This window comes from Salvelinus namaycush, chromosome 39 (assembly GCF_016432855.1).
Source record: "Salvelinus namaycush isolate Seneca chromosome 39, SaNama_1.0, whole genome shotgun sequence".
In the NCBI taxonomy this organism is placed as follows: Eukaryota; Metazoa; Chordata; class Actinopteri; order Salmoniformes; family Salmonidae; genus Salvelinus; species Salvelinus namaycush.
In genome coordinates, this window is record NC_052345.1 from 14,444,554 (window position 1) to 14,470,131 (window position 25,578).

The 25,578-nt window shown below is 42.2% G+C and overlaps 1 protein-coding gene and 1 long non-coding RNA gene across 5 annotated transcripts; one reads left to right on the forward strand and one right to left on the reverse strand.

Annotated features, from left to right (window-relative positions):
• Positions 1-387: 387 nt before the first annotated feature.
• On the reverse strand, positions 388-6,009 carry LOC120032922. Of its 2 annotated transcripts, XR_005473871.1 has the most exons (4): positions 5,942-6,009; positions 3,949-4,047; positions 3,590-3,788; positions 388-498 (listed from the first exon to the last, which is right to left on the reverse strand). It is a non-coding gene; the product is annotated as an uncharacterized LOC120032922 (long non-coding RNA). The 2 variants fall into 2 exon arrangements; XR_005473870.1 differs by having other exon boundaries at positions 3,590-4,047.
• A 9,772-nt stretch (positions 6,010-15,781) lies between these two features.
• LOC120032919 (keratin, type I cytoskeletal 13) lies at positions 15,782-24,486 on the forward strand. 3 transcript variants are annotated; one of them, XM_038979182.1, is made up of 8 exons: positions 15,782-15,931; positions 20,727-21,276; positions 21,804-21,886; positions 22,210-22,366; positions 22,583-22,744; positions 22,885-23,010; positions 23,317-23,537; positions 23,823-24,486. In XM_038979182.1, the coding sequence occupies exons 2-8, from the start codon at positions 20,752-20,754 to the stop codon at positions 24,028-24,030; spliced, it is 1,482 nt and encodes a 493-aa protein (XP_038835110.1). In that variant the 5' UTR covers positions 15,782-15,931; positions 20,727-20,751; the 3' UTR covers positions 24,031-24,486. The 3 variants fall into 3 exon arrangements, with proteins under 3 accessions (XP_038835110.1, XP_038835111.1, XP_038835112.1); XM_038979183.1 differs by having other exon boundaries at positions 20,731-21,276; XM_038979184.1 differs by having other exon boundaries at positions 20,766-21,276.
• Positions 24,487-25,578: the final 1,092 nt, after the last annotated feature.

Here is a 25,578-nt window from a genome sequence, read left to right on the forward strand (position 1 = left end):
ATTTAGATTAACTAGAAAACAACTGCTCATAGAGTAAGTGTGTTTTGTAACATGTTGCAAAGGAGGCGGTCTCCCTCATGAAAAAGTACTACGGATCACTACTACACAAGATCTAATCAAAACCTACTGGCTTTACCACCTGATTGCTATTGAGATGTGTAGTAAACCAGTAGTGATTTATGTAGTGATTTAAGTAGTAATGTGTGATAAATTGGGACGTTTCACTACTGGTGAAGACTACAAACTGTATTTCCTACTCAAATCATTCTTTCTTTCTTAATGACTACTGTGTTAACTACTGAGCGTTTGGTTATCTACTACGTAAAACCTCCACATTCCTGCACAAATAAGCGTATACAAACTTCAAATGCATTTTTTTATTACATTAATTACATTCATTAATGAAACTTTTAATCCAGTTGAGGCCTTGTCCTCATTCAGCTTTCACTATCTTCATATCCTCTTTTTTGTTGCAGACCCATTTCTCCACCACGTCACCTTTAAGAAAATAAAGACAAGCACAAGAGACAACCAATTATAACTTAAGCCATTACCAATCATCTGCAAACAGAGGTGCATAAGACAAGTGAGATAAATATTTGATAAACAATGTTTATCTTACTAACAATGGTCTCCAGTCTTATGTTGAGGGCGGTATTGAAGCCATGGAACATTTTCTTTTGCAACGTGACCCAAATGAACTCCCTTCCAGTGCATGCCTTATAATATTGGCTGAAATAGTACTCACACATGACTATTTAATATTTCTAAACTATTTCTTTATCCAGACAAAGTGTACTGCTATGGGATCCCCTATGGCTCCTAACTATGCTCATTTGTATGTGGGTTACATGGAGAAACAGTCAATTCTCAATCCTCTCAAAAATGTTTTTTTTTACCTAACGTTATTATTTTGGAAAACGGTATATTGATGATATTTTTGTTTTATGGAGGGGTGATGCAAACCAGCTCCAGGTGTTCCATGCTTTTGTTAACTCTTGTTCTGAGCACCTGAGGTTTACTATGCAATCTGACACACGTCAAATCAGTTTCCTTGATCTTCTGATTTTGTGTGAGGATAATGTTCTATACACTGATCTTTACAGGAAACATACTGATCGTAACAGTTTGTTGAAGGCTGATAGCTGTCACCTGCTTCCCTTGAAAAACTGTTTGTCCTACGTCCAATTCTGTCGAATCAAAAGAATCTGCAAAAAACGATCAGATTTCGACAGAAATATTCAAGGAGAGGGGGTACAAAAATGGTCAGACCGATACTGCCATTGAGTAAATCCCAAACAAATTGAGACATGATCTTCCAAAAATAAGCATCCTTGCTCTCCCACTACGCTCTATTCAAAATGCTCTGAACAAATTAAGGGAATCGTTCACAAACATTGGCACATTCTAAGATCTGATAACAGTATCGGTAATGTGTTGTTGGACCCTCCCTTGGTCGTATTCTTGCGGGGCAGAAATCTCAGCTACCAAAATACCCACAACGTCTATTTGAGCCTCTTCCAGATGGAAACTACAAGTGTGGTGGCTGTGCTCAATATAATGGCACTTACAAATGTGAATCCGTCAAACACCCTCAAACATGGAAACAGATCCCAATCAAAGGTGTTATCACGTGCTCCACTAAGGCAGTTATTTATCTTATAACTTGTCCTTGTAGTAAAAATGATGTGGATAAAATGAAGCGCGAATTAAAAGTAAGAATCTCTGAGCATTGTACAGTAGCACCATTAGGTGCAAAAACTCGACGTACCTAGTTGCGGGCCCACTTTTTGGAAGCTAACCACTCTATTTCGTCCCTTCGCTACATCGGCATTGAACACGTCACCCTCCCCACCCTCCCTAAGGGGGTGACCTTGAGAAATTATTGTCAAATTATTGTTAATTTAAAGACCCTTGCTCCCTTCGGTCTCAACTTATCATTTCGTTGTACTCCCTGACAAAGGCCATGCAGTCAAAATGTGTCTGAGTTTTAAACTTTGTTTCCATTGAACAGGCCATACAAATAAAGGCATTTTAATGAATTCTAAGAGTGCCTTGGTCCTCCTTTCTTTTAGAGGTCTCAACGTGGACTTTGATCTGAACCCATTCTTATGATTGTTGTGTTTTTGCTATCCATTGTAAATGTTTGTTGGCGTATGTAGCCAAATTGTATATTTGATCGTATGTTATTCAATTCATACTTTTTATATGTTTTATTTATATTTGTAAAGCCAAACCCGGCCATGATTACAGACACGTGTGTGTCCTTTGACACTATATAAACTAGTGACACGCAGTGTTTGTCATTATACCCTGATGAAGTCTGTTGAAACGTTGGTTATAAAATGATTGGATCTGAGCTCCTAGAGTTTGAGGCTCTCCTTTTCTTTTTCAGGGCCTCCTTGGCAACAGGTCAAAAGAGGTAAGAAGAACGGGTAAGTATACTAATATGAAAATACTGTACGTTTGCATAAAAACACATACTTTTTAGTTAGCATGATGAAAACAGAGGCTACATAAGTTATATCAACGGCTAAACAATGACTTGAAATGACATAAAACATAAAGCAAAGTTACACTTCCAGATGGTGCCAGCATAAGGGCTGTGAAAGACAGGATGATGAAGGATGGAAGATGATTACATTCAGGATGGTCAAACAGTAGTTAACTAACAGCAACCAACTACTTCCTGTTTTGTCTTTCTTCTGTGGTCACAAGCACAGCCACAAGCTGCAAAACTCTACTGATCACTACTGAAGAGCCGGGCTGCATTCCAAACACTTAAAAGACACCCTCTCCCCTCAAATTAAGTGGACACTTCTGACACTTGCAGGGCAAGGGATGGGAGAAGAATTAATTAATTTTAAATGGACTGCTCTTGCCTGGAATTTTGTCACTTGTTCATCCCACGGTTGTGTTTTCAGTCATCATGGAACTGTTGTGTGTGCCTTATATGCGCTACAGTCAATTATGATTGCATTTCATATCTTGGCTAGAAGACAACACATCCGCAGACATTGAATGTTAGCCGTCCTACTATATCAGTAAATCAAAAATTACAATGTATAAGTGTGATGTCAGGGAAAGTTATGTGCGCAAAGTTAACGTTTCCAAAAGCTAACCAAACAAAAACATCATTACTTTTATGATACGTGTTTGAGCCATCATGTGCATTAGTAGCACAAACTTATTTACATTCATTTTTACTTACACTTGTATGTTTACTTCTCCATATTAATGTTAGTTTTACGTTTTGTCTGACTTTTCTTAGCGGATGTACTATCATCGCAAATTGAATTATGGGGCGTTTCAGGCCCGGAGCAAACATAATTGTTCACTCGCAAACTCGACAAAGATGGCCGTGGGGATTCCCCAAGGGCATAAGGCGAGGGTAAGTGGAGGAGGGTGTGTCTTTTATGAGTTTGAAACGCAGCCCTGGTGTAGTCTGCCTGTAGTGTTTGACAACTTATTCACTATACAAACAAGTAGTTTAAACTCTACCGGATTTCTACTGATAAGCCTGTATAGTAAAGCTGAAATGTTTTGACTACTTATTTACTACCAACATCAAGTAGTACAAAATCTCTACCTGATTACTCGTAGAAAAAAGGGTTCAGAAAGACTGTCCCCATAGAAGGGTCTCCCCCGATATTATATCGGTCTCCCCGATATGATGAGCTGGATGTGTCCAGACATGGCGTCCTCACTCACACCTGATTCCATCCAGATATGTCCCAGCTCGTTACACATCTAGGAGCAAAGATACGACCCAACATACGTCCTCTGGTCTTCACCAACGTATGTTTTAAAGCCAGGAAATAATGAAATGTTAGTAGTAAAGTCAGAGTTTATTTTAAGTGCATTTCACATTGGTCACGAGTACACACTTTACATCATTAAAAGGGAATAATGTAGGAAAAGGGGGAAAGAGGAATGTGGAGTACTGACTGTGTTGATGGCCAGTACTGACAGTTCTGCTGTTAGAGCAGCAGAAGACCCAGGTGACTCCAACTGCTCTAGGATTGGACCCTTTTTTTCAATTTTCGCCTAAAATGTCATACCCAAATGTAACTGCCTGTAGCTCAGGGCCTGAAGCAAGGATATGCACATTCTTGATACCATTTGAAAGGAGACACTTTGAAGTTTGTGGAAATGTGAAATTAATGTAGGAGAATATAACACATTAGATCTGGTAAAAGACAATACAAAGAAAAAAAGTGTTTTCTTATTTACATTTTTTTCATCTTTGAAATGCAAGAGAAAGGCCATCATATCACTTAGGACTCTAGGTGCAATTTAGCAGTGTATGTGCAAAGTTTTAGACTGATATGATGAACCATTGCATTACTGTTCAAAATGTTGTATCAAGTCTGCCCAAATGTGCCTAATTGGCCAATTAATACATTTTCAAGTACATAACTGTCCACTCTCCCCAAACAATAGCATGGTATTCGTTCACTGTAAAAGCTACTGTAAAGTGGACAGTGCAGTTAGATTAACAAGAATTTAAGCTTTCTGCCCATATAAGATATGTCTATGTCCTGGGAAATTTTCTTGTTACTTACAACGTCATGCTAATCACATTAGCGCACGTTAGCTCAACCATCCCAGCAGTATCTAATTGACAAAGTTCTGTTCTAAGAGCAGCAGCGCTGATAGTTTAACTGAGCTGAATCTAGAACAGCAACATCAGGATAGCACCGTACAGTTCTGCTCTTGGAGCAACAAAATATAGGTATAGTTGAGCAGCAGTGCTGCTAGTTTACCTGAGCTGCTCCTAAAGCAACAATATTAGTTAACACAGTACAGATCTGCTCTTAGAGCAGCAATATCTACTGTGGTTAACAGAGTTCTGTTCGATGAGCTGCAGCGCTCCCTGTTCATTTATGTTGCTACTAGAACAGCAACATACAGTGCATTTGGAAAGTATTCAGACCCCTTGACTTTTTCCACATTTTGTTATGTTACAGCCTTATTCTAAAATTGATTAAATCATCCCCCCCCCCCTCATTATTCTACACACAAACCCCATAATGACAAAACGAAAACAAGTTTTTAATTTTGTATTGCAAATGTATATAAAAAAACGTATTTACATATTCAGACCTTTTGCTATGAGACATTGAGCTCAGGTGCATTCTGTTTCAATTGATCATCCTTGAGATGTTTCTACAACTTGATTGGAATCCACCCTGTGGTAAGTTTAGATCTTGGGAAGGGTTCCAAAAAATGTGTGCAGCATTGAAGGTCCCCAAGAACACAGTGGCCTCCATCATTCTTAAATGGAAGGAGTTTGGAACCACCAAGACTTTTCCTAGAGCTTCTCCCTCGATTGCCAAACTGAGCAATCGAGGGAGAAGGTCTTTGGTCAGGGTGGTGACTAAGAACCCGATGTTCACTCTGACAGAGCCTCAGAGTTCCTCTGTGGAGATGGGAAAAGCATCATACCTAAGAAGACTCGAGGCTGTAATCGCTGACAAAGGTGCTTCAACAAAGTACTGGGTAAAGGGTATGAATACTTATGTAAATGTGATATGTTTTATTTTTAATACATTTCCCAACATTTTTAAAAACCTATTTTTGCTTTGTCATTATAGGATATTGTGTGTAGATTGATAAGGGAATAAACTATTTAATCCATTTTAGAATAAGGCTTTAAAGTAACAAAATGTGGAAAAAGTCAAGGGGTCTGAATACTTTCTGAATGCACTGTATTTAGCTGGCTAGTTAGCTGGCTGTAGGCTTAAATAGTTTACTCACAAGCTAGCTTGGTAACCTAAGGCTTAAACTGTTGAGCTAGCTAACATCACTTAAAAAATAAGATTTGAACTACCTAACTTTAGCTTGCATCACATTTAGTATTTAATACATTATTTTGACTAGCTGGATACAGGACATGAATGTGCAACATTAACAATATGCTAGCTATATTCAACTTAACTTGTTTTGCTTTCTTGCTGCTTGCTCCTGCAGAATGTTGTTCTTCCTCTTTTTCCCTCCCCTTTTTCCCTCAAATGTTTTCGAATCCCTTCATGTGACAAGTCTATTTCCCAGTCTGCTCTCAGTTTGGTATTCCTTTCCATTTTCATTGGTTGCCTGAGGCAACCAATCATAATCCTTTCTGCTCTGAGAATGTTTGAGTAAGTTAAACTCCCATGAGCTTACATAACAGGCTAGGTCTATTGCATCAGCCAATGTTAGTGAAATGCTTTGTGTTAAGAATTCACTGAGGAATTAGATTTACTTTGCTGTGCAAAGAGTTGCCTCTTTTGATTCTGGAGTTCATGGGTGAGTCATCGTTATACTGGTAAGCAGCTCTAAAAGTGTTGGGCTGTATCAAGTAGGGACGTGAGGCTCCTTTTTATACAACAATATGTAGGACAGTCAAATAGACCTGCAAAAAGGAGATGCTTCACCTCATCAAATATGAACAGGTTGCTATTATACCACAACAAAGTGCTTAGACCATAACAAAAACAGACCTTTACTTAATTGTTCCAGTGACGGTCAGTGCCGTTTAAGATTAGGGAGGCCGTTTTTATTTTTTTATGAGCATGGCCTTATTTCTATTACAGCATATTGGATGACTGTCATTCATCTTCCATTCACCTAGCTCAATGTATCATCGATAGGTTTAGGCTACTACATGATACTGTCACGCCCTGACCATAGAGAGCCCTTGGATTCTCTATAGTGGTTTAGGTCAGGGTGTGACTAGGGGGGTGTTCTAGAATGTGTATTTCTATGTTGGTGGTTTTGTATGGTTCCCAATTAGAGGCAGCTGGTAATCGTTGCCTCTAATTGGGGATCATATTTAGGAAGCCCCACCTGCTTTGTGGGATATTGTTTGTTAGTTTGTTTGGGCACTACGTCTTCACATTCTTTAAGTTTTGTGGTTTTGTTTCTAGTTTCACTTTGTATTAAAAAGATGTGGAACTCAATGCACGCTGCACCTTGGTCCGTTCATTTTGAAGAAGGTGACAGATACAAACATTTCCCTAGCTGATCGAGGGTGTAATCGTTAATCAAACAGTTGCAAACGAGAGTTTCTATTGGACAAATTTTGGTAGGTTTATCCCCGTTTTGTTCCATTTGCTTCTGTTTAAGAAACGTTTTTCAACAGAATCGGTGGAATCAATTCCCCCTGATCACCCGCACACAGTTTTCTTTAATAGCGGCCACATACAAACAGCATCATCACTTTGCTTGTTGTATAATTCCTTCTCACATCTACAAACTCTCCTACTCTCACCCTTTCTCTTCAATGGTGGACTTCAGTGTTTGTGACCAAGCCAAACCTTTCCAAGCCAAACCTACCATAACCACTTACCATGGCCGCAGAAATATGTTTTGGGGTGGTGGTGCTGAATTTCTCCATGCTATACTAGTATTTTGCTCTGCTCCACTCATACAGGAATAATAAAGGCCTAGTGCATTAATATACTGTATATACAGTTGAAGTCGGAAGTTTACATACACCTTAGCCAAATACATTTAAACTCAGTTTTTCACAATTCCTGAAATTTTATCCTAGTAAAAATTCCCTGTTTTAGGTCAGTTAGGATCACCACTTTATTTTAAGAATGTGAAATGTCAGAATAATAGTATAGAGAATGATTTATTTCAGCTTTTATTTATTTTATCACATTCCCAGTGGTTCAGAAGTTTACATACACTCAATTAGTAATTGGTAGCATTGCCTTTAAATTGTTTAACTTGGGTCAAACATTTCGGATAGCCTTCCACAAACTTCCCACAATAAGTTGGGTGAATTTTGGCTCATTACTCCTGACAGAGCTGGTGTAACTGAGTCAGGTTTATAGGCCTCCTTGCTCGCACACGCTTTTTCAGTTCTGACCACAACTTTTCTATGGGATTGAGGTCAGGGCTTTGTGATGGCCACTCCAATACCTTGACTTTGTTGTCCTTAAGCCATTTTGCCACAACTTTGGAAGAATGCTTGGGGTCATTGTCCATTTGGAAGACACATTCGCGACCAAGCTTTAACTTCCTGACTGATGTCTTGAGATGTTGCTTCAATATATCCACATAATGTTCCTCCCTCATGATTCCATCTAGTTTGTGAAGTGCACCAGTCCCTCCTGCAGCAAAGCACCCCCACAACATTATGCTACCACCCACGTGCTTCACGGTTGGGATGGTGTTCTTATAGTTATATAAGAACTTATAGTATAGTTTTTCAAATGTTTCAGTATTTTTATTTTTATGAAATTCACTAAGTAGGATGGTCCTTCCCTTCCTCCTCTGACGAGTCTCCACTGGTGTTTTCTCATTGTATTTGCAGGATGACGGCGACTTTGGCTCAATACTAGTTTGAGTTATAGGAGAATATTAAACATACCCAGTTGAAAACCAATATAGAATATATTGAGATCCTCCTCTTCAGCTTTTAAATGAACATTTGTATCTTTATACAGACTTGATTTCATTCATTCACGGTACAAACCCTCCCCACTTCACTTTCTATTGTATCTCTGCAAGTAGAAACAACCGTAGATCTGGGTGGGGCTTTGCTGTTCACATGTTCAACCTCATGTGGTCGCATTCAAGAGCAGGGTGTGTCCTTGTGACTGACTGACGGACTGATGATCGCAACACAAGTAAGGTGTTAACTTGCATAAAAATGGCTTTTTCTATGTGACATACATGCACCTAGGGCTGTATTAGCTCGTGAGTCATGACTGCAGTAAAATTCTATGTGACTGCTGAGTCACGGTAATGTCCTCTTATGCACTCTGGACATGTGTTAGTAGTACCCAACTCGCTAATGATCATCAGGTGGCTAATGGCCTGTTACTCAGAGCTGTATTGTTCCTCTAACCACTCTGACATCAATGCAAATACAATCGAAAACCACATCAAACACTTATCAAACCAGTATGTGCTTTTAAAACTCACCTCACTGTGATTGAGCAATATGAAGAAAGAAGTTCAACAACAGGTTGAAACTGAGTGGAAAACATGGTCGTTGTGCATGTTGTTTCAAAGCCTAATACAATGAAATGGACAGTGCTTTCTAAGGTGATGATTCATTCAAAAAATCCATATGCATATTAGAGCTTATGCATATGCGTAGGCCAATATATGAGCCCAAGCCCGAAGAAATACCTGAATTAAAATAATGGTTGCGCTATTATACAATACATAGCCTACCACATATTACACGAGGCAGAAAAACATTTAAAAAAATACTAATTTAAGATATCTTTGGTACATAATTGGTCTTGCCAATTCAGAGTTAGCCTACAATTATAGTGCATTTGTATTTGATTTTGAATAGCCTAGTAATAGGGCATTTTTAAAAATATTTTCATAAATAATAGGCTGACACATTACTTTTAGCTATCTCACCACCGTGCATTTCCATCTCCTCCCTGCTCTCCTTCATTCCTTTCACCAGCACGCAGAGAGAAGGGCTCTCAACAGTTGAATTAAATATGTTACGCTGTGAAAACATGTTACTATCGATGTTCCCGAACAGATTTCACTTGGTTTCCCAAATTAAGCAACAGTGTAGGAGAGCCTATGGCATACAGAGTTTGAGCAGAATATCACCTGCTGCATGGCAACATAAGCATGGCAACATAACTGGAGTAGCCTACCCAACAGGAGTGAAAGGAACCGGTGGGAAAGTAGCCTCCATTCCCTATTTGATTGGACGACATGCCTTTTTGTCTCTTGTTCCTGTTCCTGCCTATTTGATAATGGGCCATTCTAAATAAAAACTAATTTTACATATTAATCAAGACAAGATTAAATGATGAATAGTCTGATGCATGAAAATATTATCAATTGATGAGAGACCAGCGTGTGCAGCCTGAGGCAAGCAACAGAGTGCAGCCCGTATATCTTTTGATTTGTTTGTATCATTCACAATGAAAGTTGCCAAATAACTCTACATCTAGCATATAGGACCTGTTCAAATGATCACTCATCATGCTCTACATAGACACTTCATATGCGCACTCTGAGTCCGGACTGGGAAACATATATTTTCTATTTTATTCATCTAAGTTAAATGATATTCTTCTTACTAAAGTCATATAATGTAAAATAATGGCATGGGACTTATTACTGGCAAGCCAGTTAAGAACAAATTCTTATTTACAATGACGGCCTACACCAGTCAAACCCGGACGACGCTGGGCCAATTGTGCGCCGCCCTACGGTACTCCCAATCACGGCCGGTTGTGATATAGCCTGGATTCAAACCAGGGTGTCTGTAGTGATGCCTCTAGTACTGGGATGCAGTGCCTTAGACTGCTGCACCACTCGGGAGCATAAGGATTATAAGGATATCTTGTCTGCTAAATGAACAAGCCTACAGCCTATGGCATGGCACATAGCCAGATAACATATAGTAGGCCAACTCATATTCTGTTCTTCTGAAGTACATTTTCTTCATATCATATTGTTTCTTTAGACCTGCCTAAAATAAATAATGGATTTATAGTGTGGTGTATATTAAACTGATTTACTAAACATTTTTTAAATGTAGATGTTCCAAAAGCGCACGTCAGCAGCTTGTATGTGTGGAGGCCTGGAGATGCGAATTGTGTTTATGTTAATTAATGGTTAATTACCGTGAGATTGGCCGTCTTTTGCATGACAATAACCGGCTGACAAAATGTCATGACGGCCACAGCCCTACATACAACTACAGTATGTCTATAACCTGATAATCTATATCAATGTTAATTAATAACTTGCATTCACTTTCTCTCCTGGCCTATAGGTGTTCAAGCATGACTGTCTTTTCATGACTGTCTTTAGCTTCGCTGTCTTTATCATGACTGTCTTTATCTTCACTGTCTTTATCATGACTGTCTTTAGCTTCACTGTCTTTATCATGACTGTCTTTAGCTTCACTGTCTCTATCATGGCTGTCTCTATCATGGCTGTCTCTATCATGGCTGTCTCTATCATGGCTGTCTTTATCATGACTGTCTTTGTCATGACTGTCTCTATCATGACTGTCTTTGTCATAAACAACATCCCACCTCAAGTGTCATTATACAAACAGAAAGACATATGGAAGTCAATGTTCGACCATATAAATAGTCCTGTCGGTGTTCCAGCAGTGGTGCATTCTAATAAAGGATAGGGTTTATTACTTAACGTGGCACGAAAGCGAACACTGTTTGTGGGAAGATCTGTGTGTTCTATATTCGTTTGAGTCTATATTTTGTACTCTGTAGCAAGTTGATCTGAAACCCTTATGCCAAGCATTATTGTACGTTTATCTGAAAGACTAAGGGTTCTATTCAATCTGCATCGCTGAAGCGTTACAGATTGAGCAATAAGAAGGTCATTTCAGATTGAGCCGACATATGCAGCGTTTACTGTGAATGCAGTCTCTGCCGACGCAGGAACATTGCCTTTACATTTAAAGCACGCTGTTAACACTGAACTTCCTCAATACAGATTGAATAGAGCTCTAACTCCTTTCTTGTTGATTATCATTTAGATTTGTATTCACATTCACAGTGCTATCTAGTTCTGTTTGCACACAACAGCATGTGATGCGTAATTCCATTGCATCCAGATTTATTTAGCTTTCATCAACTGCATGTGTGTGATACCACGTGCAAAATGATGAGGTACTGTAAGCAATACCATAATTAAAACGATTGAAATACTAAATAACTGTCAATAGTACCGTTGTGTGTAATCAAATGCCCATGTATTACTTCAGAATGTGACTCATTGAATGACTGTGACTCATTACTATAAAAGCTATAACATAACCCTGAATACAGTAATTGGTAGTAATCCCTTTGACAGTACTTTGATGAATTAAAGAAAATAGTAGAGTCCTTTCTGGGTCAGGTAGGGTGTGGCCAGGCAAGCCAATAGCTGTGGGGCATTAACAGAAACCGCAGAAACCAGTCCTGACCATATACACATAACACAATGGAACAGAGCCATGGCTGTGGAACCCATGCTGGCAGTGAGTTATAGGATCTTTCAACTCTATAGTGCCCGAGGGGGTAGAGTGTGAGAGTTACAGAATGTGGGAGAGAAACAGGGTTGAACTACACAATACAGCCCTGATGTCCCTCTGACAGACTGAATAGAAGGTGTTTTCTACCAGGGTTATTCAACAGAAAGGAACAGGGCAGTTTAGTTTAGTTAGACAATACACAACATCAGTAGGCATTGGAGTTAGAGGGCGATACAGTTCGTTTTGCCAGATATGACTGTGGGAGAATTGAGAAACTCATACAAGACTTGAAAAGTAGAGTGTTTGTAAATCACAGTCATGAATGAACATGCAGAACACATCGGGTGCCCTCCGTAATTATTGGGACAGTGAAGCATTTTGTCTTCTTTTGGCCATATACTCCATACGTTTGGATTTGAAATCAAACAATGACTATGAGGTTAAAGTACAGACTGTCAGCTTTAATTTGATGGTATTTTCATCCATATCGGATTAACCATTTAGAGCTTGTGACTCTAAAAATATGTTGGATGAATTTGCTTTTTGTTTTGTTTTGTGTTTCAGATTATTTTGTGTCCAATAGAAATGAATGGTGAACAATGTGTTGTGTCATTTTGGAGTCACAAATATATCCTAACCCCCACCAAAAATAAATGCTAATCTCTCCTGTTTTTGTAATGGTGAGAGGTTAGCATGTCTTGGGGATATGATATTTGTTTGTCTGTAATTCTTTCACTCATCAATCAAGAAAACGTATTTATATAGCCCCTTTTACATCAGCGGATGTCACAAAGTGCTTATACAGAAACTCAGCCTAAAACCCCAAACAGCAAGCAATGCAGATGTAGAAGCAAGGTGGCTAGGAAATTGTAGGCCGTAATTGTAAATAAGATTTTGTTCTTAACCTGACTTGCCTAGTCTAATAAAGGTTAAATAAAATAAAAAAGGAAAAACTCCCTAGAAAGGCAGGAACCTAGGAAGAAACCTAGAGTGGATCCAGGCTCTGAGTGGTGACCAGTCCTCTTCTGGCTGTGCCGGGTGCAGATTATTAGAGTACATGGCCATTAATTAAGGCCAGATCGTTGTGCATAGATGATGTTCATAGGGTCAAATAACAATCACAGGGGTTGTAGAGGATGGGTGCAACAGGTCAGCACCTCAGGAGTACCCATAGAGGGAGGGAGAGAAAGAGCAAGAGAGGGAGAGTCGAAAACAGTAGGTCCGGGACAAGGTGGTACAGCCGGTGAACAGGTCAGGGTTCCAACTTGAAACAGGAGCAGCAGCACAACTAGCTGGATTGGGGACAGCCAGGAGTCATCAGGCCAGGCAGTCCTGAGGCATGGTCCTACAGTAGGGCTCAGGTCCTCCAGGAGGGGAGGGAGAGAGGGAGAGAGAATTAGAGGGAACATATTTAAGTTCACACAGGACACCAGATAAGAAAGGATAATTTCACCAGATAGGTAGCCCCTCCCGGCACTATTGCAGCATAGATACTGGAGGCTGAGAGGGGGGGGGGGGGGCGGTGGACACTGTGGCCTCAACCGACGATACCCCCGAATAGGGCCAACCAGGCAGGATATAACCCCACCCACTTTGCCGAAGCACAGCCCCAACACCACTAGAGGGATATCAACAGACCACCAACTTACTAGCCTGAGACAAGTCTGAGTATTGTTCACAAAGAGCTCCTCCACCGCACAAGCCCGAGGGAGCGCAAGACTGGACAGGAAGATCAAGTCAGTGACTCAACCCACTCAAGTCGAGTATACTGTAGCACAGAAAAGCCTGGCAGGACGTAACGCGCCCCTCCTTGGGCCTGCATGGAAGAGCACTAGTAAGCCAGTGACTCAGCCCCCCGTAATAGGGTCAGAGGCAGAGAATCCCAGTGGAGACGGGGGTCGCCCAGGCAGAGACAGCAAGGGTGGTTTGTCATTCCATTGCCTTGCCGTTCACCTTCGCACCCCTGGGCCAGACTACACTCAATCATAGGACCTACTGAAGAGATGAGTCTTCAGTAAAGACTTAAAGGTCAAGACCGAGTCTGCATCTCTCACATGGATAGGCAGACCATTCCATTAAATTTGAGCTCTATAGAAGAAAGCCCTGCCTCCAGCTGTTTGCTTAGAAATATGAGGCAATAAGGAGGCCTGCGTATTGTGACTGAAGCGTACGTATAGTTATGTACGGCAGGACCACATCGGAGAGATAGGTAGTACCAAGTCCATGTAATGTTTTGTAGGTTAGCAGTAAAACCTTGAAATTAGCCCTAGCCTTGAAAGGAAGCCAGTGTAAAGACGCTAACACTGGAGTAATATGATTTTAAAAAATTGGTTCTAGTCAAGATTCTAGCAGCTATATTTGGCACTAACTGAATTTTATTTAGTGCTTTATCCAGGTAGCCAGAGAGTAGAGCATTGCAGTAGTCAAATCTAGAAGTGACAAAAGCATGGATTAGCTTTTCTGCATAATTTCTGGACAAAACCTTTCGAATTTTTGCAATGTTACGAAGATGGAACAATGCTGCCCCTTAAATATTTTTGTTTGTCAAAAGAGAGATCAGGGTCCAGAATAATGCCGAGGTCGTTTAGTTTTATTTGAGATGACTGTACAACCATCAAGATTAATTGTCAGATCAAAGAGCAGATCTCTTTGTTTCTTGGGACCTAGAACTAGCATCTCTGTTTTGTCCGAGTTTAAAAGTACCACTTCCTTATGTCTGAAACACAGGCTTCCAGGGTAGGGGATTTTGGGGCTTCACCATGTTTCATCGAAATGTACAGCTGTGTGCTGTCCGCATAGCATTGAAAGTGTTTCCGAATGACATCACCAAGAGGTAGAATATATAGTGAAAACAATAGTGGTCCTAAAACGGAACAAATGAGGAACACCAAAACGTACAATTGATTTGTCAGAGAACAAACCATCCACCGAGACAAAGTGATATCTTTCCAACAGATAAGATCTAAACCAGGCAAGAACTTGTCCGTGTAGACCAATTAGGGTTTCCAATATATTTAAAAGAATGTGGTGATTGATGGTGTCAAAAGTGGCACTAAGGTCAAGGAGCACGAGGACAGATGCAGAGCCTTGGTCTGACACCATTAAAAGATAATTTAGCACCTTCATGAGTGCAGCCTCAGTACTATGATGGGGTCTAATACCAGACTGGAGCGTTTTGTATACATTATTTGTCTTCAGTAAGGCAGTGAGTTGCTGCGTAACAGCTTTAGTTAGATTAACAAGAATTTAAGCTTTCTGCCTGTATTAGATATGTCTATGTCCTTGGATTTTGTTTTGTCATTTTTGGTTATTTGAGCTGTTTTGTCATTTTTTGGTTATTTGAGCTGTTCTTGCCAAAATATGGACTTAGTCTTTTACCAAATAGGGCTATCTTCTGTATACCACCCCTACCTTGTCACAACACAACTGAGTGGCACAGATGAACTTTTAACAAGGCACACCTGTTAATTGAAATTCATTCCAGGAGACTACCTCATGAAGCTGGTTGAGAGAATGCCAAGAAAGTGCAAAGCTGTCATCAAGGCAAAGGGTGGCTACTTTGAAGAATCTCAAATATAAAATATATTTTGATTTGTTTAACACGTTTTTGGTTACTATATGATTCCATATGTGTTATTTCATAGTTTTGATGTCTTCACTGTTATTCTACATTGTAGAAAGTAGTAAAAATAAAGAAAAACCCTTGAATGAGTAGGTGTGTCCACACTTTTGATTTGTACTGTGTGTTCATTCAAAGGGGATGTTTGTTTTTACAAATGAGGACTTTGTGTGTTTAAAGAATCAGTTACAAAATTCCAATGGGCATGGGTTGAGTTTCGGGTGAATCTAGTGATTGACAGCGGCTCTATGTTGTGGTATTGTGTTTGGCTCAGCTCTGTGTGACAAGGTTGTATACAGCTATAAACAACCAGGAAATATTAGGAATGGTAAAAGGGCGAAGCTAAGGTGAGGAGGTATATTTTAGTTAACGCTCAAACAAACTATCGCATGCTATATTTATATAAAGAATCCAACAAAAATGTTACTAAAACCGTAGACTGCATGCCACTAGCTGAATATCAGTGTAAAGTACATTCTAGTAGGAAGAATGATAAAGCTATTGTTTTACTTTTAAAAGACTTGTGAAATGATGTTTGTCTTCTCTGTCAGTTTGAGTTCATATTGTTTTATGGGTGATTGCACAGTAGGCACAACCTGCAATCCAAACTGAGATGTGGGTGTACACCATTGTTCGATTTAACCCTTATTCTACCAGGTAAATTGACTGAGAAGAGAACACTGATATTTATAGCAACAACCTGGGAATAGTTGCAGCGGAGAGGTGAGGAAAGAGTCGATTGGAAAGCTGGGATAATTAGATGGCCATTATGACCGTAGGAGGTCCAGATTGGGAATTTAGCTAGGACACAATCTTAGTACTTTATATTGTGTGGTCTGTCATCTTTTTGGAGGGGAGAAGACAGGCAAAGGTCACTTTACATAGTTCATGCTTCATACGTTTTCTCCTTGGGGTTACTGCATGTTCATTCCTGTCAAACGTGCACATTCTTTGCGAAGGAGGGACAGACATGAATCAATCTAAATTGATAAATGCTGAAATGCATACATTGCAGTCATTGTCAGGGCATGAGAAAGACACTCCTGTGGCTTTATCTGGGTGTGGATCTCTCCTTTGAAGAGAAAAGCTGCAGGGCACACAGGAACTCACTCACTCTCTCTCTCGCTCTCTCTCACTCTCTCACTCACTCACTCACTCACTCACTCACTCACTCACTCACTCACTCACTCACTCACTCACTCACTCACTCACTCACTCACTCACTCACTCAGTCACTCACTCACTCACTCACTCACTCACTCACTCACTCACTCACTCACTCACTCACTCACTCACTCACTCACTCACTCACTCTTGCTATTCAATTTCAATTCAATTTAAGGGCTTTATTGGCAAGGGAAGCATATGTTAACTTTGCCAAATCAAGCTAAATAAACCATACAAATCTCTCGCTCTCTCTTTTGCTGTTGCTTTCTCTTGCTCCCTCTCTCTCTCACACACTCTCTCACACCATTTTTTTCTCTCTCACACTCTCTCTCGCTCTCTCTCTCTCACAATCTCTCTCTCTCTTTCTCTCTCTCAATCTCTCTCTCTCTCTCTCTCACACACTGAATCTCTCACACACTGCCTCTCTCACACTCACACACTCTCTCACACTCTCTCTCTCTCTCTCACACACTCCCACTTTCTCCTTCACAACGATGGTATAGTAATGAGAGTATTTTGCACAATGTTATGTCAAAGCATAAGAGTGGGACATGGCTATGCCATTTACCCGCCCCCCTCCTCATTGGTCAGTAGCAGAATTAGGTTCAATGGGTTTCTTTGGCTAAACCCTGAGTTGCGTTACAGACACACTGGTAATCCGTAGAGTACGTTGCGAAAAGGCTGATGTTTTGTCAAGATGAGCGGAAATCACTCATATGAGTGAGTGTGTGAGCAGGAGAATCAGGCAGATGACCTCAGCTAATTATTTTCTCACTCATTCATCTCACCCCAACTGCCATGTAACTAATACCAGCCTATATGACATACAGAGCTGGTAGAAAGTCTACACACCGCTTGCACAATCTTCACATTTTCCTGTCATAAAATGACATCTTAAAATGGATTAAATTGGATTTTATTCCTACCGATCTACATAACCTACTCCACAAGTGAAAGAAAATGTATAGAACATTTTGTGTCTTCACACCCCAGAGTTAATACTTGGTGGAAGCACCTTTGGCAGCTGTGAATAATACGATTCTACAAACTTTAGACAGCTCTTAGGGTTTATCCATTGTTTTTGGACTGAGACTGTAGCACTCAGGAATACCATTCCGGTGGATCTTTGGCATAAAGATATGTAGATTTGTCCTGCTGAAAAATACATCTTTTTACCTGGGCTTTGCACCTTTCATATTCAATTTGATCTTGACAAAATCCCCAGTCCCTGCCGGTGACAGGCATACCCGTAAGAGGATTTTTCCATCACAATGCTTGAAAATACAAATACAAAATTCAACCTGTGTCGTGTTTAAATAATTAAATAAAGGAGTAAAACCCAGGTAAAAAGTTAGAGGAAAACCTGCCTCAGTCTTCTGAAGACCTAACCCTAGGATAGTTTTATTTTTCAGCGGGACAATTGCAAATTTTCTTTCACTTTTAAAATGATGATTAGGTTGTGTATATCCATAGAGAAAAATATGAGTTAATACGTATTTAAATTACATTTTAAAGCAGCAAAATGTGAAGACTGTGCAAGGGGTGTGTTGACTTTTACTAGGCACTGTAACTACAATGGTTAAATGTCCCTTTTTGATTTTGACATTTTATGTCAAAATCAAAGTCCATGTTGACTGAGAGCTAGCTAGCTATAGTGCTTTCAAACATCTTCACCAATGTCACAGTATTGCATTCTACTGCAAATCATTAACATAACTTGCATTGGCTTGAACAAATGTAAATCAACTTTTCCATGTACAAAATGTGAAATTATAACCTCTGGAGCGTGACAAAAAAAATCTGCAGGAAATGTTCTGGTTACATGGAATATGTAAACAAGCAATAGCATGTTCTTGCACGTTGCCGATGTCAAGTACCCTGCCAAGGTGTACAAATATACTTAAGCATCAAAAGGGGGGGCACACTTGGTGGTTGGCGGAGCCAAGATGGGAACCAGAACCAACTCCCTGTACTCACCGTGTGTAGTTGGTCACCGTTCAGGTGTCATGTTTTCCGGTTTTATGCACCGTATCTCCAGTGCGGCTCCACAGCCCGGTGCGTTCTGTGCCAGCTTCCAGCACTAGTTGTGCTATAATGGTTATCTGTCCAGGACGGGTTGTGGCGGCTCAGCGCTCCTGGTCTCCAGTACGCCTTCAGGGTCCAGTACATCCTGCGCTGGTTCTAAGCACTGTGTCCCCAGTGCGCCTTCACAGCCCAGTGTGTACTGTGCCAGCTCCCTGCGCTTGCCGTGCGAAGGTGGTCATTGGTCCAGGACGAGTTGTGCCAGCTCTACGCTCTAGACCTCCAGTGCGCCTCCACAGTCCAGTACGTCCTCTGCCTCCTCCCCGCACTCGCCCTGAGGTGCATGTCACCAGCCCGGTGCCACCTGTACCGGCCCCACGCATCAGGCCTCCAGTGCGCCTCCCCAGTCCAGGACGTCCTGTGCTTGCTCCTCATGCTCGCCCCGAGGTGCGTGTCACCAGCCCGGTACCACCAGTGCCGGCCCCACGCACCAGGCTTCCAGCGACGATCCCCAGTCCAGAGCTTCCGGCGACAGTTCCCAGTCCAGAGCTTCTGGCGACGTTTCACGGTCCGGAACCTCCAGCGATGGTCCACAGTCCGAAACCTCCTGAGACGGTCCACAGTCCGGAATCTCCTGAGACGGTCCACAGTCCGGAATCTCCTGAGACGGTCCACAGTCCGGAACCTCCTGAGACGGTCCACAGTCCGGAATCTCCTGAGACGGTCCACAGTCCGGAATCTCCTGAGACGGTCCACAGTCCGGAACCTCCTGAGACGGTCTGCAGTCCAGAGTCTCCAGCAACAGTCTGCAGTCCAGAGCTTCCAGCGGGGGTTCCCAGTCCAGAACCTCCTGCGATGATCCACGGTCCGGAGCCTCCGGCGATGATCCACGGTCCGGAGCCTCCGGCGACGATCCGTGGTCTGGTTCCACGGAAGCGGAGGGATCAGCGAACGGAGCGGGGTCCACGTCCCGAACCGGAGCCGCCACCGATGCTAGATACCCACCCGGACCCTCCCCTATAGAGTCAGGTTTTGCGGCCGGAGTCCGCACCTTTTGGGTGGGGGGGAGGGGGGGGGGGGGTGGTACTGACCTTAGAGAGCCTTTTTATTTCTCAATTTGGTTAGGTCAGGGTGTGATTAGTTTTTTTTTGTTTTCTATGTTGGCCTGGTATGGTTCCCAATCAGAGGTAGCTGTCTATCATTGTCTCTGATTGGGGATCATATTTAGGCAGTCTTTTCCCACCTGTTGTTTGTGGGATCTTGTTTTTGTGTAGCTGCCTGTGAGCAGCCCAGAATGTTTTTCTTCTGTTTGGTTTTGGTTTAAAAATGTGGAACTCTATGCACGCTGCGCCTTGGTCCAATCATTCTAACGATCGTGACAGTGTGTGAGTAAAAGACAGGTCTGTTCGGGGAAAATGTTGTCTGGGAGTCACGTGAAAGATCATATTGTACCGTAAAGTTTCAATTAACTGCATGCATCTCTGCAACTTGTTCCTTGGTAGGATAGCATGTACAGATAAATAGCCATTCAGTGTGTCAATCTATATGCTCAGAAAACATGGCAAAGCTCACCTGTTACAGCATGTCAAAGTTATACTATGTGTGTTGACTGACTGGTTGATTGACCTACCTGGGGCTAATAGAAGCAGGCGTGTCCATGCTTTAAACCAGACGCTTTTACGGGAGAGGAATTCCAACTGTTTATGGGTGTGTGCACTTTTATATGTTTGTGTGAGTGCCTGCAAGCACCCTGCAGGCAGAAGCCACATATAGAGTGAGATGTGGAGAGTGGAGTTACGCAACAATAGAATATTAAAAGAATTTGCATATCCACACATACAGTACATTCTCCCCCACCCATGTCCTCCACCCACCCTCCCTCCCGCCATGTGCAGCATAAAAAGGGAACAGTGGCTGGGCCGTGCACCACATTCTCTCTCCTCTTCATCCCAGGCAGGCAGACTCCCTCTCAGCAGCCATGTCCTTCTCCAGATCTAGCATGTCCTACAGCAGCAGCGGTGGTGGAGGTGGCACCATGTCCATGAGGTCTGGAGGTGGAGGTGGAATGGGTATGGGCTCCTCACGCTTCTCCTCGATGGGTGGTGGTGGTGGTGGAGGAGGTTCCATGAGGTCCGGCAGTGTGTATGGAGGTGCAGGAGGCTCTGGGGTGCGCATCTCTAGCTCCTCGTTTGGTTCCGGCGGCGGAGGTGGTGGTGGCGGTTATGGTTTCGGAATGGGAGGGGGTGGTGGCGGAGGAGGCGGTTTCGTCATGGTAGGTGGTGGTGGCGGCGGTGGAGCTGACATGAATGTGTCAGCCAACGAGAAGGCCACAATGCAGAACCTGAACGACCGCCTGTCCACCTACTTGGAGAAGGTGCGCAAGCTAGAGGCGGCCAACGCCGAGCTGGAGCTGAAGATCCATCAGTTCATGGAGAGCAAGACGTCTCCCAGCTCTCGTGACTACTCTGCCTTCTACGCCACCATCGCCGACCTGCAGGACAAGGTACGTGACATGTCTACTTGATGGCAAGAGCACTCAATGATGACATCACAGCATGTCAAAACATGGTAATGTCTGCAGAGTGACAATGTTATGCTTCATTAGAGAGTACATGTATGTGGTGTACACATGCCATCAGCTTGTTTTTCCAACAATTTACTGAGAGTGATATATGACTGTTAGAAGAAGCTAAATTATATACATTTGTTATAATTGATTCAACCAAGATGTGGCACCAAAGATAGATGCAAAGACAGTATCCATACTTGCAGCTGAAGTATTCATTGAAGCTATTCCTTCCTCTATCAATAGCCCCTAGGCCATTGCAAAAGGTGCAATTTGTTTCTTTGAGTCATGCTTTAAAATGATCATAAAGACGACAGTTTCACTGTAATGCTTCTATGAGCTATTATTTACAGTGCGGCTGAAACTCAGAATTCAATTATTACAGTGTGGGATCAAAGTTTGTGCGTACTGCATTTGTGTGAAATTCCCCATCCTGAAATGTTTCGCCATCCTCTACCTCTCAGATCCAGGCTGCCACTCGCGTAAACGGAGGCATCTATCTCAGCATTGACAATGCAAAGCTTGCTGCAGATGACTTCAGAACCAAGTAAGTATATCCAACACCATCCACATATACAGAACACTGCTGGTGCATTCCATATACCAAATGGAGTAACCCCAAATCTGTAAAAACACTCATATTGCTTATTATTTAATTTTGTGTTGAATCTATAAAAAAGGAAACCAAATGATATGACCCTTCACCTCCACCATAACCACACCCTCCCAACAGACATATCAGAAGCCTGGTGTTACTTTCTGTTATTTTCCCAAAACCTAATGGAATACTAGAATCTATAACCCCCCTGCTATTCCCACAGAGGAACACATTCCGGCAGTTCTTTGACCTAAGCTCTCTCTATCTCTCAGGTATGAGAACGAGCTGGCCATGCGTCAGTCGGTGGAGGCGGACATTGCCGGGCTGAAGAGGATGCTGGACGAGATGACCATGACCAGATCTGACCTGGAGATGCAGATTGAGGGGCTGAAGGAGGAGCTCATCTATCTCAAGAAGAACCATGAGGAGGTGGGTGTGGGCTGGAACATATCCATACAGTCCCTTAAAATATTACATCTATTGACCATGTCAACCTGCTATGGGTCTTCACTAAAACACCACTGCTGGCTTTCAAGCACATCTGTATCAAGCAATGGTGTTCAAATGTATAATGAAGACAGAGGGCATCTCAAGTTGTTACCATCAGCAGAGGTTAGTCACTCACCAGTATGTGTTTCTCCACAGGAACTGCTGGCCATGAGGACGCAGATGACTGGACAGATCAACGTGGAGGTGGACGCAGCACCACAGGAGGACCTGTCCAAAGTCATGGCTGAGATCCGTGAGCAGTACGAGTCCGCTAATGCCAAGAACCAGCGCGATCTGGAGGCTTGGTTCCAGACCAAGGTAGAACCTCTAGAACCTCTAAACTATGTTCATGGTGTAGATGTTCCTTTACTTCTAGTTGGTAACGTTGGTAACGTTGTCACATTCTATCATGAGCTGAAATGTTGTTGTTCCTGTGATGATTGACCATTGTTTTACAGACAGAGACGTTGAACAAGGAGGTGGCGTCCAGCACAGAGGTTCTCCAGACCTCCAAGTCAGAGATTTCGGAGATCCGTCGCACACTGCAGGCCCTGGAAATCGAACTGCAGTCACAGCAAAGCATGGTGAGCCGTAATTACAAACATCTGACCAAGGACCAACGTTTAGGGGACCTTACTTACACAACTTTCCGCAACTTTTTTCAATAATCAACATTTGACTCTTTCATCATTCTCTACCATCCCTCAAGTATCTCACTTTCACCTGGACTCTAACACTATCCCTCAAATTGTTATAGCCAGGCACCACTCCATTACTATAGCTAACCTCTACCTGCCTACACATTCAATTACTAGAGCTAACTTTTTCAGTATGACTGTAAACATTCCAAATTCCAAATGTTTTTGACCCATCATCTCTACGGCCAATAGAAAGGCTCCCTGGAGAACACGCTGGCGGAGACGGAGGGCCGTTACTCCATGCAGCTGGGACGCCTCCAGAACCAAGTGACCAGTCTGGAAGAGCAGCTAGTGTCTCTCCGCAGCGACATGGAACGCCAGGGCCAGGAGTACAAGATGCTGCTGGACATCAAGACACGCCTGGAGATGGAGATCGCTGAGTACAGGAGGCTGCTGGACGGAGAGGCTGGCGGGTAAGGCAGGATGGGATTGGACAGAGGGAGGCAACTGAGACAGACAGGGATTTGGAAAGAGAGTGTTACATCTTTGTGGGATGGGACGAGGGGTGACAGGGACCTTGAAACAAGTGTAAATTAATTGATGTCTCCTTCAACATTTGATTTTAAAAACAAAATTCATTTGAAGGTGACCTTACTATGAGCCATGGTTGCTTTTGACATGAATCTACTGCTATGTAACCATTTAATAGTTACTTATTATGATCATAGATGCTAACTATGGGTTTCCCTTCCTCACAGCCTCGGCGGCAGCTCCTCGAAATTCAGCCAAAAATCCTCCAGCTCCTCGAGCTCCGGTGTTAGTTCCAGTGTCAGCAGCTCCAGTGTCAGCTCCTCCAGTACCGTCCCCAGCTCCACCACCTCCACCACACGTAAGGTGGTGATCGTCACGGAGGAAATAGTGGATGGCAAGGTTGTCTCCACAAGTGAAACCAAACACACCACATAAGGTCCCACACACACAGCGAGCACTGCAGCAAGCAATGGGTTAACCCCATAGAAATAGAATTACTAGAATGGGTATAGGAAATGAGAGGCCAGCACATAGAGTATTGCTGTTCCCCAGTGCTTTATTCATGCAACCTAAAATACAACGTTTCAAGTTATACAAAGTCTTCGTCAGATGAAAAATACCTGTCTTTGTTATCTGTGTTATTTGTTTAGGCCAACTCTGGTTAACTCTAGTTAAAGATGGGCATACCATCCTCCCGTTCTTTCTAGAATGGCTAAAGCCCCTCAGACACCCATCATGGATCATTGACTTGAATGGGGATTTATTTTCTGGTAATTCTATTTCTATGGTTAACACCTCCAGAACAACACATTCTACTACATCTGGATGGAACACCAACAACAGACCCCATTGTGAATGTAATAAAGATGCTCTGACTTGCTGACACCATCATTCTGTCTTCTGTGTCTTTCAACTTGATTTATCTGATCTGGCGTGCTCCCATACATCTGACTATCATATGGGTTGTTGTCTTTTGCACATGAGGCCAATTTTATGGTCTTGAGAAAGTATACAGTGGGGAGAACAAGTATTTGATACACTGCCGATTTTGCAGGTTTTCCTACTTACAAAGCATGTAGAGGTCTGTAATTTTTATCATAGGTACACTTCAACTGTGAGAGACGGAATCTAAAACAAAAATCCAGAAAATCACATTGTATGATTTTTAATCATGTGCTGACCTTGTTAGATGTGCTGACCTTGCTTCCAGAGGCAGTTTGGAACTTGGTAGTGAGTGTTGCAACCGAGGCCAGACAATTTTTACGCACTTCAGCACTCAGTGGTCCCGTTCTGTGAGCTTGTGTGGCCTACCACTTTGCGGCTGAGCCGTTGTTGCTCCTAGACGTTTCCACTTCATAATAACAGCACTTACAGTTGTCCGGGGCAGCACCAGCAGAAATGTGACAAACTGACTTGTTGGAAAGGTGGCATCCTATGGTGGTGCCACGTTGAAAGTCACTGAGGTCTTCAGTAAGGCCAATCTACTGCCAATGTTTGTTTATGGAGATTGCATAGCTGTGTGCTTGATTTTATACACGTGTCAGCAACGGGTGTGGCTGAAATAGCCAAATCCACTAATTTGAAGGAGTGTCCACATACTTTTGGCCATGTAGTGTATGATAGATGATATAGTGATTCATGCATTCAGATGAACTTATTATATCTAATTTGATTGCATTGGCCTGGCACCTTGTTTGTGTGAACACGCCAATGCAAACTCACTGACTGACTGCACCCTTCTTTCTGATTTATAATTTCTCAGAAAAGCCCATCATTTCACAAATGTAATAAGACACGTGACAGCACTTTGGATTTGAATCCATTTCAACTAGATTGTGGTCTAGAAATTACTGCTTTAGCATGTCTTCTTTTAGACATATTTGTTCATGCGAAGGGGGTCTGTTTGTTCCTACGTTGGGGACATTTTGTGTCTAGAAGAACCAGTTACAGAATGCCAATGGCCAGGGGTTGAGTTCTGGGTGA